Genomic DNA, 16,057 nt, shown 5'->3' with positions numbered 1-16,057 from the left:
CACACTTTGCTTTACATATATTCTTAATTTAGCATGAGAAATAGTAGTAAGAAAAAAAGAAGTCTATTTTTGTTATACTTCACCCTAGCTAGACACTCAACATCTATATAGACATTAAGAGTTACATAAAATCAACCAACATTGCAGAATTTGGTAGGTTAAGTCAGATATTTCAAATAGTCATACAAAGTATTTCCTGCCCAAACACCTTGTCTTTGACTCTGTTCCAAACAGATTTTGGTAACTGACAAGTCAATCCCCAACATGGCTGAAAGGACCTTAGTTACTAAAACACTATACTAAAAGACAAAGCTCAAGTGTCTCTGCCTTCTTTGTGGGACCTCAGTGGCAGTGCTATCATGCACAGAGAAGCAGGCACTGGTAAATGTAGTTTGGGGGTATCAGACCACCATTTAACAATAAAGAACACACATTTAAAAGCACCTTGTCAAAAAGGAATAGATAACTGTATCTCATTACAATTTCCCTTACTACAAATGCATAAAGTAAGTTTTAAAATGATCCAAAAAAGGCAACAAGATCCTTACTTCACCTCCCTCTTCCTTTTCATTCTACAGGTCAATCCCGGACAGTCATGAGGGGCACTTCCCAAGCTCTTCTACCTGTATCTGAGACTTGGCCAGGTCCATCTACTTCTGCATGGATGCCAAATAGGACAGTCCACCATTTCCAAATAAGGTAGCAGTACATAAGAATTAGGAGCTTTGATTTTTAAAACAAAAAAAGTCCGCTTTTCAGCTTCCCTAATGCTTAAGATCCAATTATTCCAACTACGATTTTTAGAATTGAGTGTCACTCAATTTGTGTCACTCTAGTGTCCTGTTTTTTTAAAGAAAAAACAATTTAAAAGAGAAAAAAGAAAAGAGAAGGAGTATGTGTAGGGTAGGGAAGGGGTGTTTCTACTACATTAACTGAATAACCACGTAACTACATTAACTGAAACTTAACAGGACGACTCTAGAGAAGTCAGCCTTTTGCTTGTTCACTCAAGCAAAAGAAAATCTCACATGTATGTGAATGCACTTTATATTTTTACAATATAATAGGTCTAATATGTAGGATGCCTCTGGCCTCACTGAAAGCAATGACACAGAAATGCTCCAAGGTACTTGAATATCATAGTACTGGCAAGTGCTTGAAGTAACTTTCTGTGAGTTCTCTGTCAGATACTGATGGGACTATTAGCTCAAGAGGGGAAAAATGACCAGGCATCAGGTCAAAGTTTGAAAAGCTCACCTGGGGCAAATGCTGATAACTGGGAGCAGTTCCTTAAGACTTATTTTAAACCACGTATCTTTTTCAAAAAGCTTATTTTCCTACTTAAAAAAAATCCCTAGCTCCTTTAGAGGGGTAGCATTGAAACAGACTGAGATAAAAATCAATGCCTTAAATTTGTCTTTGAAGTGGAAATGTGATCATATGCAAAGCACTAAAAGGAATAAAAACAATTTCAATTGCCTTCTAAGATGACATGTTAATAATCAAATGCATGAACTATATAACATGTGATCTCAGAGGCTAGAATTACCCTTTCTATCAAGGGCTCCCACCTGAGACCCATGCCTGGACAAAGAAGGGATTACCATAGCTTAAAAATGGCACCTAATTTATGCGAGTAGGAACTTCAGGCTCTTCAGTGTTGGCCTCCATTAAAAAGGCCACGAAGGAAAAACAGAATTCAAGGTGTTCCCTTGAATCTGAACACCATCACTGACATTTGCTAAAGCAAATTCACAAAGTTATGCAGAATGTTGGGACCTTTATGCCTAAAGTAACACTCTGCCATCTTTCTGATGATATCTGATACTATTTTCATATTTAGGAAAATTTTACAATTTGACTTTTAAATGTACACAGGCCAGAAGAATACTACTATATTACCTTAATTAAATCAGTAAGCCTTCCACACATCCCTTGCTTTTTAGTGATTAACTGATTCCCTCTTGAAGAGGGGACGGGAGTAACCTTATAGTCTCAGTGTCAGTTACAATGGCTGCCACATGGCTGATACTTATCAGAAATATATGTTGAATAAGTGGTTAACATTACTGTAACGCCCTGTTTTTGATGTCCCCCAAATTTAGCCTATTTTTTTCTTAGTAAACATATATCATACATATAACCTTTATTTAAAACAAATAATAGAAGTTCACTTTAAATAATCAGGTATGCCATATAGTCAAGTGAATATGTTTTATTAAATGCATACTAATATCTTTCTATAGTGAGTATACATAATAAATTAAAATGTATATATTTATTAAATATAGATATAATACCAGAACATGATTATTTCAGATGAGAAATCAAAATAAACCCATTTTAAAGTATCTTTTGGTCACTCCAAATTGATATTGCTCATAAAAAAATACACTAATTTTCCCTGGGGAAAAAAAATTAATTCCATAGCAATGTAGTTAAGGGACGTGTTTTATTTTATAGCTTTCTGCAAGCAAAATTGCTCTGATACAAAATGAGTTCAATGATACAGGTGCTACTGTCCACTCAAGCAAAAGAAAACCTCACATGTATATGAATGCACTTTATAATTATATTCTTACAGTATAATAGGTCTAATATCCAGGATGCCTCTGGCCTGACTGAAAGCAATGGCACAGAAATGCTGCAAGGTACTTGAGTATCATAGTACTGGCAAGTGCTCGAAGTAACTTTCGTGAGTTCTCTGTAAGATACTGCAAAGACTGTGTGTGGGTGTGTTTGTCTGTCTTCCATCTTTTATATCATCTTAAAAAGTATTCCCTGCATGTATCATTTAGCTTCTCAGAGTTTCCATAAAAACAGGAAAGTGTCATGAGGTATTCCTAACGTCAGGGATTGATGGCGTACTGTGGCTATCGGAGAGGATGTAGACTTACCTGTAGGTACAGTAACTGATTTTAGTGTGTGCCCTGCACGTTACAGTGCAGAAATGTTAGTTCATGTTAAACTTTTCCTCCTCACATATGATGTGACTTTAACCCCAGAATATCTGACAAAAAAATTATACAGATAAAATAAAAAGACAAATACACAAATAAGGCCATCTGCAGAATTTTAAACTCGCCTCTTGCAATATTTCACAAGAATTTCTACATCATATTTTACATCGTTCAAACTTAAATAATAAATGCTCAAGGAAGGGCCTTGGGAGAACCAATTGCACTATCTCTTTGAAGACTTGTCCAATTTGCTGGCAGGAGATTTCCTCTGGGGCGTGGGGATTTTTGAAGGCTTTGCTGTGGATGGCCGAGAACCTGCTCGGGGTGTAGGTCTGTGTGTCTGGGGGACAGTTTCCACATCTGAGCACACGGACTGGATTTCTGAAATGTCAAAGTCTGATGCATCACTGCCCCGGCGGCTGCTGGCTCTGCTGCCAGCTTTGCTTCCGGCTCGACTTCCTGGTCGGCTGGGAGTCTTCCTGGAATCTGAGGAAAGAAGGTAGAGACAGCTCACCCTTATTACCGGGTCTATCTGCAACCAGTTTTTGAAACTTGATGCCACTTTTTATCTTAACTTTTTTACCAGATGTGTAGTAGGCACACAGAAAACACTTGTGGATTCACGGCCTTTCCCTATTACACAAGGGTGTGCAGGCTTACTCTAAGTAGATATAATATAGAAAAGGCTAGATTTCTATCTAAAAGGTAAGTTTTGGCTCCCCCTACTTAAAACAGGATTCTTTTTATTACAAACAGACATAAGGAATATACCTATCCTTTAAGACTGTGCTTCCTAAGTTTAAATTGTGTGTCCAGGGATGTGTGTGATGCAAACATAGAACAAACAAGACAGGTGTAAGTCTTGCCCTGGAATAGGTAACTCCAAGAATATAGGAATTCAACATAGGAGATTTGAAACTTCAAAGAGGCTTCATGCCTGCTGAGCTCATAACCCAGGGATTAGCAGGTTTACTATTTTGCAAAGCAATGTGAGATACGCTGGCATGAGGCTCAGTGTAGCTGAATTTTTCCAACCACCCCCAAACAGGGTCCTATGCAATCTCCGAGCTGGTAGAAGAGCCAGGACCTTTCAGCTTGAAGGGGCAGAATACCACTGCATATTTTCTGTTGTTGTGCAGTAATTCTTTTATCTTTCTTTGATACTTTTAGACACTTGTGCCCATGACTCACTTTATCCCCTATTTTTGGAGGACTGGGGCTACCTATTATTTTAAGACTACCTCAGGGTCAGTTTGTAACTTCTTGTCCAATGAGGAGGAAAAGGGACTTTAATCCTTAGATGACAATGCTGCAAAAGCCATTGAAAAAAGAAATGCACCACACTCACCGGCAAACTGTGTTCGAACTCTGGCAGCTGCAGTTGTTATCAAGCCACTGTCCTCCCCAGAGTGGAAGCCTTTCCCTGATAAATACCCTGGAAGTCGAAGCTTGCTTCCTTGTATTGGTGTTCCCTGTATTTAACCAGTGACAAAACATTTCAAAATATTGCTCCTGCACCATGATATTCCACTGACCCCACTTCTTTACATATGGGTGGAAACTCTCTACTATGCCTCTTTAGAAGGTGGAGGGGGTGAAGCTCTTCAATTAAATAAGGCATGGGATTCTCACTTGATTTTCTCTTCTGATTTCTTATTCTCTCTCAGAATTCAAAAGAAAGTTTAATAAATATGAATTCATGGTTGAAGAGAAAACACAAAACGGAGACCCCCAACTCAGCATAAGTGATGGCAAGAAGAAAACGACAAGTTAAATGGTATGTTAGTATCTTTCAGACTATCTGTGAATATTACAGAATTAAGGGTGTATGGCTAAAATGATGGTGACTGCATGCATACAGGGGGTATGGAGCAGAGGAAAGCTGTGCCTGGATATTCTGCTGCCTCCATTGCTTTTATGGAGCTAGGCAGAGATAGAGATGGAATGCTAAGTAAATAAATAATTTAAACATTTAAACATCATTTAAACAAACTTAACTGCAATAAGAAAAAGAAAGTGATTTTTAAATAACTTGCTACCATATCACTCCAATTCTTGGCTCTATCACTTCTACAGTCTTTACATACAAAATACATAGGCAGCATTTGCAGAAAATTGTTTTACAATCTTTATATGAGTTTTTAGAGAATGTCTAAAGCAATCATAACCATGAGATTTATTATATAATCATTGCATTTTTTCCAGATCGCTACATTTAAAAAATTCTCCCAAAGTAAAACAAAACAAAACAAAACAAGTATCTTGAGGAATATAAGGACTGTAATGTAATATTCCTCAATGAATACACAGCCAGAGAACTATTTGGAGGAAATGCATTGAAACAAATTACATACATATTTTTAAACAATTGATTTTCCCTTTATTAGCTTAAAATGTTATAACCGTCTGATACATGAGTTAATTTTATTAATATTAATATTCATTTATCTACATATGTGTATACTATACATATATTTAGGTGTAGTATTTCTATGTGATTTGTATACATAGAATGATCAAGTTTTCAAAATACTTCTATACACATAACCACAATTAATCCTCACACTCGCCTAATTATAACCTTGAAAATGTGAAAAATTAGAACCTAAGGAGGGACGTGATTTGCCCAATATCTGAGAATGCTGATCTAGCTAAATTCCTAACTTAAACAGAATCTCAGCGACGCAAGTGAGAATCCACAAATTATGAAACATATCACTCAAGGTGGCAGAATTCATAACCGTGAAAGACCAAAATCATTCTCAGAATGCCTTGATTGTTTTGATTTTATTTCACAGTCCCTCCCATAGAAACATTGGTTTTTGGTTGGTTTTTGTTTCATCAGGTTATTTGAAGTGAAACACAATTTCGCATTAGTCTAAATAACTACTTAGACTTTAATTTCAGGGAGTTTCTACTTAAAAAAAAAATCTGAACATAGCATCATAGCCTTAAGTATTTCAAGGAAATGTTTATATGTTCCTTGAGGTTGTTTGAACCTTTCTTAGTTTTTGCTACAATAGACCCATAATAATTGACAGATATCTCTAGAGGTAATACCTAATACTAACATCACCCACTTGGTGGGAAGGGGTGGAAACGAGGGGCTTGGGGAAATGAAAGAAATGAGAAAATGCTAAAGAAGGGGTTGTTTTTGTTCCAATTCTCCCCCTTATCAGCAATGAGATTTCCATGGAGCATGAAGGTAACACAATTTTCTCTGCCTACGGCTTATTATCAATGTGAAGATTAAGTAACAGATAAGAAAGTGTTGTGAAAAGCCTGACAAGCCTTTTAAAAGTTATTTTATTACTTTTATTTGAGGATCCTGACCTTTAAGTTATGTCCTTTATCATTAAGACGAAATGACTTCTTCAATTTCAAGAAAAGGTATTTAGGGATTTTTTCCACACTTACTGGGATTCTAATAAAATATCTCATTATTTTGTGCCTATGTCTGTTGTTTCACAGAGAAGTTTCTTAAAACAATATACAGTTGATTTCTAATTGAATGTAAATGACCTACATGAGTTAATCTTGGCAAATTTTGTAACACCTAAATATCTTCTCCCCATATATCAAATCATATTAAAAAGTTAGAGCATGCTTAAATTAGTTACTAAGATCTTTAAAAAAAAAAAAACATATATTTATTACCTGTTAAAAATGACAGATAACTTTCTGCATACCTAAGCCTACCCCTCTGACCCCCTGCACTGATAACTGAGAGTTTGTGTCATACCCACCCAAAGTTTTGGGGCAGGTGTGAATGTAACTGAATTCAGATGGACCATACCCACAGTGAACATTGAGTCATCATTCTTTTCAGTGATTCTCTTGCAAATGATACTGCCTTTTACTCCCATCTGAAGGGAATGTCTTACACTTCTTGCCCACATTACATCTAGTATCCTTAGTAGCTTTAAAAGAAATTTTAGAAATTTTACTTAAGTCTGGATATTATCGACTATATTTTACTGTCCCAAGAGATAGAAGTGGAACTAAGTATAATGAGAACAAAAAGGAGTCTGCAGGAGTGACTGGTTAAACTGACGCTGTTTAACAAGCTACAGACTATCTTTTCTGTAAACCCTCTTCCAAGAGCTGCTGGGTTGATGCTTATTTTATAGAAGTATATAAAAAGACATAGGGTTATCAAGGTACACATATTAGGAGAGTGGTGAAGCAACATTAGTGGGTGGGTAACGGTTTCAGTTAAAGGAGACTGTTAAGACTGGACTCTGGGGCCTTACGATACCTCTGTAGATGGCACGGGAAAGTCTGAGCACTCTGCTGCTTTACAAGGAGTTGACATTTTGCTGTTTGTCAACCATGGTTTACCATAATTGCGTGTTAAAGGATGGAGAATCTGTATGGAACAATGGCAAATCAAATGTAAAGGATAGCAGATAAAAAAACAAAGCCACAGAAAGAGATATTCATAGCAAAGAGTCACATTTCACAATAAAAAAAAAAAAAAAAAAAAAAAAAAAAAAAAAAAAAAAAAAAAAAAACAAAAAACAAAAAAAAAAAAAAAAAAAAAAATTAAGCTTCAAAAAGAAAAATCAATCTGGAAGATAACAAAGGCTACCTGAATAGATCATCTCTATGTGGGTCACTAGGCAAAGGCATTTATTTAAAAAAAAAAAAATCCTTTATTTCCCATATTGTGAGAAGGGGCACAACTGGAGACAGCTGGTCCTATAAATTCTAGGGCCCTAAATAGAACATTCAAAAGTCTACTTGGGACATTGACTGCAAAGAGGGAGGAAAAGTCTTCATCCCCGAGTCCTACCTTGGGTGTGGTGGTGGCAGGGACCTGCGGGGAGGCCGCCTGCGCAGCCTGACTGGACACAGAAGTGGATCTGTTGGGTGAAGCGCCTCGTGAGGAAGGCCGGGATCTTCGGCCGCGGGGTCGGAAGGCAGCCATACCCTGGTTGGCACCGTCCGCTAAAATGAACTTCTCACGCAGTTCCATGTTTGTCCTTCCTTTGGCTGGATAACACACACACAACAACGCGCACAAAGAAAAGAAGGAAAAGAAGAGGCGTTCAATCGTTTATGGGAAGAACGATCACCTGGCACCAGAGATCACGCTGAGAATTTCAAGAACATCTTTTTGCCATGCCAACTCCACCTCAGCATAACAAAAAGTTAAATGCATTACTTTACAATGCATTCCTTTTGGATACAGGTGAGTTTGGGGAGGAAAAAAATAAAGTGTGCTTATTCTAACACTAGACACCAGCAAGAATAACCACTATCAAAGAAAGTGTCAGCATGAAAATGGAAAGCTCATGCTAAAATATCATTAATCCACCAGCTACTGATGCCCACATGGTTTCATTAACCCCTCACCACACTGAGAAGACAGACCAGTAAGGCAGACACTGCGTCTTTTGCATGTACTATTGAGGTAAAGAGAATGCCAATATTTCAACATTGGGATTAATTAAACGATCGAATTACACAGAATGAGTGATGGCTTGTTAGTCATGATGACGACAAGTAAACTTCCAGATTTTTCACTTAAATGAGGCAGCTAGTAGTTTTATTTTATGCTTTGAAAAACGGTTTTACCAACATGCAGTAACAGACCCAAGGATCGGTGAGGTAATCAGTGAAGCAGCACTCACACAAACACATAGCACACGGAGAACACTCCACAAGAACCCGATGAGCAACGTGTTAGCATGTGTTTGATCACTCCTAACACCTGCATTTGTAACACAACCAAAGTGCGTCAAATTTTCAGAATTGAAATTTGGAAGCACCAGCTCAGTTGGATATGAGTTAAGCCATACGCGATGGATGAAGCATGTTATTTTAAAACAAGCGACTGAAGCAAGAATGGAAAAGTAGGAAAGAGAAAAGGAAAGAGGGGAGAGGCAAAGAGAGAGGTTGCCAACCTATAGTAGGCTGAGTAGTAGTAATTGAAGAGTTTGATTCCGAACGTAACATTTTACTCCCATGATGATGAACTAGAAAAAATGACACAGGATACCAATCACATTAAAGAATACTGTTAGCAGAAGAAGAAAACAAAGTACAGTAGTTGAATATGCAAAGGGTGCTCAGATCCGGCCTTTAGCACACATTTTAGAAGAAAAGTTGCATCAGGAAAAGAAGCACTCAAAGGTTTGGCTCCATAAGAAAAATGTATTTGGAAGACTGTGCCACAGCTGTGCTCACCTTCCTAAGCAGCCAAACAGAACACTATGTATTCCGATTTCTTCATAAACAGAGTTGCACTTCGCATTAGAGTATTTTATTTTCAAAATATAAAACAAACAGGAGCTTTTGTTCTTGTTTTACTTCTCTTGTAGGCATGTCTTTGGCCAGGAGAGAGCAGGGCTACTGCATATGGTTGTATAACAATCCATAGTGGCCTTGGCAGAGAAGCCTATGTGTACCAGATGGTGACACCATCACCAAAACCAAGAGGCCTGACTGAAGGAAACCTGGCTTCTTACTTGGTAGCCGAAGGAGGCAGCACTGACATGAACATTTGATGTTTGCTTAAAAGGACTACAGAGAGCTCGCAGGTTAAAGAAAATTATAACAATTTTATTGTTTTTTGGTTTTGAGGGAGAAAAATGGGCCTACTAAGTGGTACCTAATTAGAAATTGCAATCAAATGACCACGTGTAACATAAATTGGTTAAGAACTTAAAAACTGACAGTAGGATCTGAAACCAAAAATTAAAAGCTAACCTAGGACTCAGGCTGAAAGATATGTAGAGAGTTATAGTATTAAATGTTTATATTTTTAATGTTCTAATCTGCAACTTCGAAGAGTCAAGTTAGCAGTGAATTATTATTTTAAAACATTTTAATTATGGCTTTCCTGACCTGTCCTTCATTTCATAAAAACTTTGACTTTTGTCCTTCATTTCGTAAAAAACTTTTATTATCCAGTATTTTCAGTCTTTAAGACCTCAATTTTCTTTTCTCTTACTTTGCTATTTAACAATAGACAAAATCCTTTCCTTGGTCGGTGTAATTGTTTGGAAAATTACAGATGTAAAAGTCTCCTAAAGAAAATGGATTCTAGTTTTCCCGCCCACCATATTTCTCCAGCGAAAAAAATAAAAAAAAACAATGAGAAGAACATGGTTTACATGACTGCCACAGGTTCTCTGGGAACTTTAGGCTGACAGACTAATGTGAAACATTCACTATTGGAATAAATGACCAAAATTATGCCCGGTATGTTTTGGTGCTGGAAAATAATATAACACTGAAATACTTTCATGATGTTGTCATGATAAGCATCTCCTTACCCCTGCAAGGATCATTTTTCACTAAGAACTCATCAAGTGCCATCCATCCACCTCCAACACGAACCATCACAGTACTACGCAGGATCCGGACCAGTCGCAGTTGCTGGGAGTCTCCAAACTGTTCAGTGAAGAAAGAAAGAACTTCTAGTTGTCAATGATAATTCTAAACTACAGGATGATGTGCAATTTGCAGTAGCTAAAGCAACCAACTTTAATTTCTTGCTTAGTTCATAGCGATTAGTAAAATCTTAGAAAAGGGGGTTTGTAATGATTTGCGTTAGACGGCTGCATGCTGATTTAGCCCAAAGGAAACAGTTTAAAAAAAAAAAAAGAGATTACAAGGTTATCAAGAATAATTTCAAAGCTTTGGTCTAAAAATTAATTTTCTTTCTTATGACAGAAACAGTATTAGTAAGGCAGTAATTTAAAAAAGTTTCTAGAAATTAAACACAGCCATGAAAATAAGCACTGGCCCACTTGACCAGGGCTTATCCAAAATAAGATAATTTTAAGAAAAATTTAATAATCTTTGATTCTTCTTCATTAAAACTATCTCTTCTAATAAAACTGTTTTCCACTGAAATCTGTGAGAAATCTTTATAAACTCATTTTGTTTTCTCTGAGAGCAGTTCTGACTTAAGAAGAATAAAGTAAATGAGTATGACTCATACAAATATCACAGTCAACTAAAATTTCTGCATCCCTAATGATCTGGTAAACCAATTTGTTAAAGGCTGGATTAATATACCATTTTAGATTGCTGTAATATTAGAACAGCCAATGACACATTATTAATGATATGGCTGCCACATCTAAAAGGTTCCTCTCATAGCTGTCTGTATTGTAACTCTTGATACTAACAATCATCTTTTTCTTGCCCTTTCAATGGATCTCCAATAATGTAGATATGCTACAAATTGTGCAAGTCCTAGAAATAAATTTCTAGACTCCAGGTATATGTTTTGAAATCCTGTGAGAAATGATTTTATACTTTAAATCATTTCTAATAGGTTCATGTCCACTCATAAAAACCACCAGACTGAATTTCACGGTTGCCATCCCAGCAGACAAGAAAGCAAAATGAACAATTAAACATAAACGGCTTCTTTGTAAAGCAGGTAACATACAACTGTGACATTATTTGGGCTCATTATGGATAAACAGAAAACTTTAAGTAGAAAAAATCTGCTACTTTTCAGTGTTTTAATATTGAGTTTCAGGAAGAAAACCCAAAAACAATACCAACCAAATCCCATTCAGGATCCTAAAACTCAGAAAGACCTAGAAAGCATGTAAAATGCACCAACAGGAACACATGAGTTTTTCCATTAAAATTTTAAAAACTTCTATTTCTAAATCTTTTTTTTAAACATTCAGACTTAAACTTTCCTATGACTGTTCCTGAAATGTTACTTAAAATTTAAAAATAAAAACGTAAATGTATTTTGTTAGAAAAAATTTGGTGCTGCTAATAAGCAAAGGGAAAGGAGGGGATTTAAAGAAAATTACCCTTAAGGAACCAGATAATGGGACTAGATTGTTTTGGTTTAAGATTATACTCAAAACAAAAGTTATAAGGAAATAACTAAAAGTTCCTTACAGAGATGATATTTCAAGTGTAATAAATATAAATAATTTTCTATGTTAATAAGGCATTCTCCAGACAACTAACATTGTCTTCAGTATTTCTCTAAATTTTCCCAATAACCAACTAACAAGACAAGAGAAAATAGACTAATGTTGCTGACTATGCTTTCAGTGACTAAAACCTTTTGAGGTAAGTATTTCTCTCATCCTTTCTACAAAGTCAGCTCCCATTTGCTGACTCAGAAAATAGCAAGAATGGAAAAGCAACATTTTATGTATTATAGTATAACTAATGGAAGTTTAAAAAATCTATTCAAAGTATTTCTATTTTAAATAAATTATTTGCTTGCAATAAATGAAGGTAATAAATAATCTGAAGCTTGAGATGTCATATGGCTTTAAAATGGAGTGGCAGAGTCATGTCTAATGTAAAATGATCAGATGCTATAGACAGCATGGTTCTTACCAAAAGCATAAAATTTAAAAAAGAAAAAAAAGCTTCATGAACATGTTTAAATCAAAACAGAGTATCTCTTGTCTTTAGTTTCAAAATTCTGTTCATGATGTAGTGCCACTAGACAGTTTATACAGACTCAAATGTCAACATAAATATTTTTTAGTGACTTAAGTGCCAATATAAACATTTGATCAAGATGGCATAAAATGTGACTTTTAAGATACTGTATATGTTACAGCGATAACTTTCCTCAAAAAGAATGATATCATTTAAAGCCTACTGAGTTAACACTTCTACTCAGAGGATGCCAAGCCCCAAATCAGTGATTTGGAACAAATGGCAAATAGCTTCTGTGGAGAGAATGTGATACTTGCACTGAGCGCTAAGGAGATCTCTTGGTTCTGTCTTCCCGTGTCACTGCCTGAGGCTGATCCTCCTTAGCTACTGTGGACCATATGTCCTAAATAGTTAAACGCCAATGAGCCTAACACAGAGACGTGCGGAGAATCAAATTTGTTTTCCAATGAGTACCAGCATAAAATATATGCTCATATTATCAAAAACGGGAACGAAAAATTGCAACTGTAACACTGTAGCAAGCCGAGTTACAATTCATTATCTGGTTTGCTTAATAGTAATCTCCTCATTTGAGACACAAGGCAAAAAGGAATCCTGAATCAAGGACCCTTATAGCGCTTACAGAAACACCACGCCAACCAACAATGTAGTAGCTAGGGAGACAGCATGGGAAAGACTGGCCATGGCAAGCTTTAATGACTATGAATTAAAGTTAAAAAAAAAAAAATCATCAGGAACTTGAGAATACATTCCACTGGTTTATACCTGATTTCCCAGGAAGAACTGATAAAAATGAAAAATGGAAGAAAGACACAATTAGTTCAACAGGAAACTTTCTATATGACTCTAGAACATACACACACTCTCACACTCTGTGCTTCTGGATGTAGTATCTAGTTTAGAGATGTGCAGGCGCCCAGTTGTCCCAATTTCAAACCAAACAATCGGGCAATTTTTCTGTACACATATTTTTGAAAATTCTTAGGATTTCAAATCTAAGTTAAAAAATTTGAATACATTTATGTTTATTTTTAATATGGAAGTATAAAAATAAAAATAATGTTTCACTTGTAAGTAACATGCTGTACTGGGGAAACTCAGCACATTTCCTATCTAGTTACTACATATAAGAGATGTTCCGAAAAGGAGAAAAAAAAGTAAAGAAAGAGTAATGAAGTCACACTGTTCTTCTGCTTTAAGAGAGTGAACCAAGTTAACTGAGATTCTGCATAAAAGCAAAAATTACTGCACAAGTAAAAAAAGACATTACCCTCTTTTTTCATATTTATTAAAATGAGTCAGTATTTTTAACTTTGTGGTTCTGGATTAGAATAGTTTTCTTGTCTGAAATCTGAAAACTTACCTCTAATCATAATACAATATGAAGAAACCTAAACATATGAGTTTTGAGTATTTTCTTGTGAATATTTTTTCTTTAAAGGTAATGTGCATTATGTAGATGTCAAAGATATTTCCTAATATGCAAAATGCAGGCTACCTTCCTACAAATTAAAATGTTAAAAGTAAGAGTTTCATATACCATTAAAGTTTGATATAAGGTAAAAAAATAAATGAATAAGACTCCTGGAAAACAATGGAGATCAAACTGTACACAGATTTCAATTTGTATACTTTAAAGAAACCACAACGTTATTTTGAAAACTTACCCTGTATTTGTTATCACCAATCTGTTCAACTTGAAATCGTTTTGCACATTTACACTTAGCTACCTGCCTTGTCACCTGCCAAAAACAATGATGAAATATTTAACGCCAATATTACATAGAATTCTTAAAACTTTGACAAACAATTAAAATGAAAATAAAATGGTTGTATGAATTGTTTATGATATCCTGGCAGAACACACTATCAGTATTGTAGGCAATGGAAAGATAATGAGTACCTCGTCTTCGATTTTGTCGGCATCTGTGATAGGTTTATATGCATCTTTATTTGGGTGAAGGGCTGCTACAAATTCATAGTAGTCAATGTATCCATCACCATCTCTGTCAAAGATGTCTGCAACAGCGCTCATCTCCAAGCGACTGGTTGGAAACTCTAAAGTTTTGAAAACAGTGGTAAGTAGTGACTTGTTAGTTCCTTCTCAAGACATCCTCAATCGCACACTTTATTAAACTCAATGTGGCTGGCTAAATCATCAGTGATCAAATATGTTAAAAATCCCTTTTTAAAAAACTGATTTACATCACAGCAAATGAACAGCTATATATAATCTTATCTTTAATTACTTTTCAGGTGAATCATAAAAATTCTGGGTTTTTTTTTTCAGGTTAAAAATGTTTTAACATTGGCAAGTTTATATGGTTCGATTGCTAGTCAAAGAATAATTTATATGAAATTTACCTTAAGAAAGACATCAGTAACATCTGTGAGGGAAATCACATACAAATGATTGGTCCCTCAAACAAGAAGGTGAGAAGTATCTTAAGGATTTTTACAGAGTTTTAATTTTCTACTAATGACAAAGTTAGGTCAGAATGTGAATTAGAATGAAAAAGAAAGGGACTTGAATGCACTGACTTCCTATTACACATATGCCTGGCAACACACACACACACACACACACACACAAAAGAAAACACCTTAAGAATCATATATTATTAACTTTATTATTCTAACAAGTTCCCAGCCTTAGTGGAGTAAGGGAACAACATATCTGTGATCACACAGTTAGTGAGTGTTCCTGACTCCAGAGCCACAAATTTTACCAAAAAATACTTTTTTAAGGGTAGTGACTTACTCCTAGCCAACTTAAAAGGCAATGCTTTATTAGTAACACAAGTTTACTGGCCCCACAATTTAAAGTGTGCTTATTTTCTTTAAGAATTCTATCAGTTACAGTCAGCTGTCTTGGAACTTACTTGAGGAAAGAATTCCATCAATAAATTCCTGCCGTGTTATTTTCCCATCCTGGTCTTTATCAATTCTCCTGAAGAAGTCCATCACTCGAGATTTCTTGTGATTCATCCATCGCATGTATTTTTTGCGCCAAATATCAAAATCAAAGTTAGCAAATTCCCTCAGCTAAAAAGGAAAAAAGGTATTTTGGTTTAGTTAAAGCTGTGCTAGAATTGTAGGTTATACCGTATGAAATAGATTTTTTAAATGATTCTCTACGCAGTACACACAGTACCATTTCTAAAAGAGGTATGTATGATCTTGCAAAAGGGACTTAGAAACATTTTGCCTTTAAAATGTATTCACTGCTGTTACTGATTTTTCGTTACAAACACAATTCCTAAAAACTTAAGCTGTGAGTTTCTGATTAATGCCAAAGTCATAAAGGTGGTCTGGCTCTAAGCAGCACCACTCATCATGCTCACTGGGGTAGCAGGTCCAGTGCAATAGCGCTTACCTAACCCTTCGCTCCCCCTCCCTCTGCACTATCAGCCACTCTCTTAACTCACCAGGGCTTCTAAAAATTTCCCAACTGCGGAATCTAAAACTTGAAATCTTAGGTAATAAAATACACACAATCAAAGATCTGAAATATAAATGATTATATATTTGCCAGGCAGCATCACCAGCAAACATTATGTCAAGTTAGATTTTTTTTCTTAAGGAATCAGCTTCTGATTGTTAAAACATAATCTTTTTTTTTTTTATTGATTCCCTAAATCCAAATCCCATATATCAATGTTTCACAAAATCATACATACTTGTGGTATTTA

The 16,057-nt window shown here is 35.6% G+C and overlaps 1 protein-coding gene across 1 annotated transcript in view; it reads right to left on the bottom strand.

Moving 5' to 3' along the window:
- Window positions 1-2,200: 2,200 nt before the first annotated feature.
- The window catches only part of DST (dystonin), a 510,996-nt gene continuing 497,139 nt past the window's right edge, over window positions 2,201-16,057 (bottom strand). The window contains 10 exon segments of the mRNA XM_037732623.1: window positions 2,201-3,446; window positions 4,309-4,432; window positions 7,219-7,329; window positions 7,756-7,955; window positions 8,870-8,941; window positions 10,244-10,361; window positions 13,131-13,148; window positions 14,033-14,107; window positions 14,269-14,423; window positions 15,248-15,410. Of these exon segments, the coding sequence (XP_037588551.1) occupies window positions 3,184-3,446; window positions 4,309-4,432; window positions 7,219-7,329; window positions 7,756-7,955; window positions 8,870-8,941; window positions 10,244-10,361; window positions 13,131-13,148; window positions 14,033-14,107; window positions 14,269-14,423; window positions 15,248-15,410 (1,299 nt within the window). The 3' untranslated portion in view covers window positions 2,201-3,183.

The sequence above is a fragment of the Cebus imitator genome, unplaced genomic scaffold (genome assembly GCF_001604975.1).
Source record: "Cebus imitator isolate Cc_AM_T3 unplaced genomic scaffold, Cebus_imitator-1.0 Scaffold460, whole genome shotgun sequence".
Classification (NCBI taxonomy): Eukaryota; Metazoa; Chordata; class Mammalia; order Primates; family Cebidae; genus Cebus; species Cebus imitator.
The sequence above is the reverse complement of the archived record's forward strand: the minus strand, read 5'-3'. Positions and strand labels throughout refer to the sequence as shown.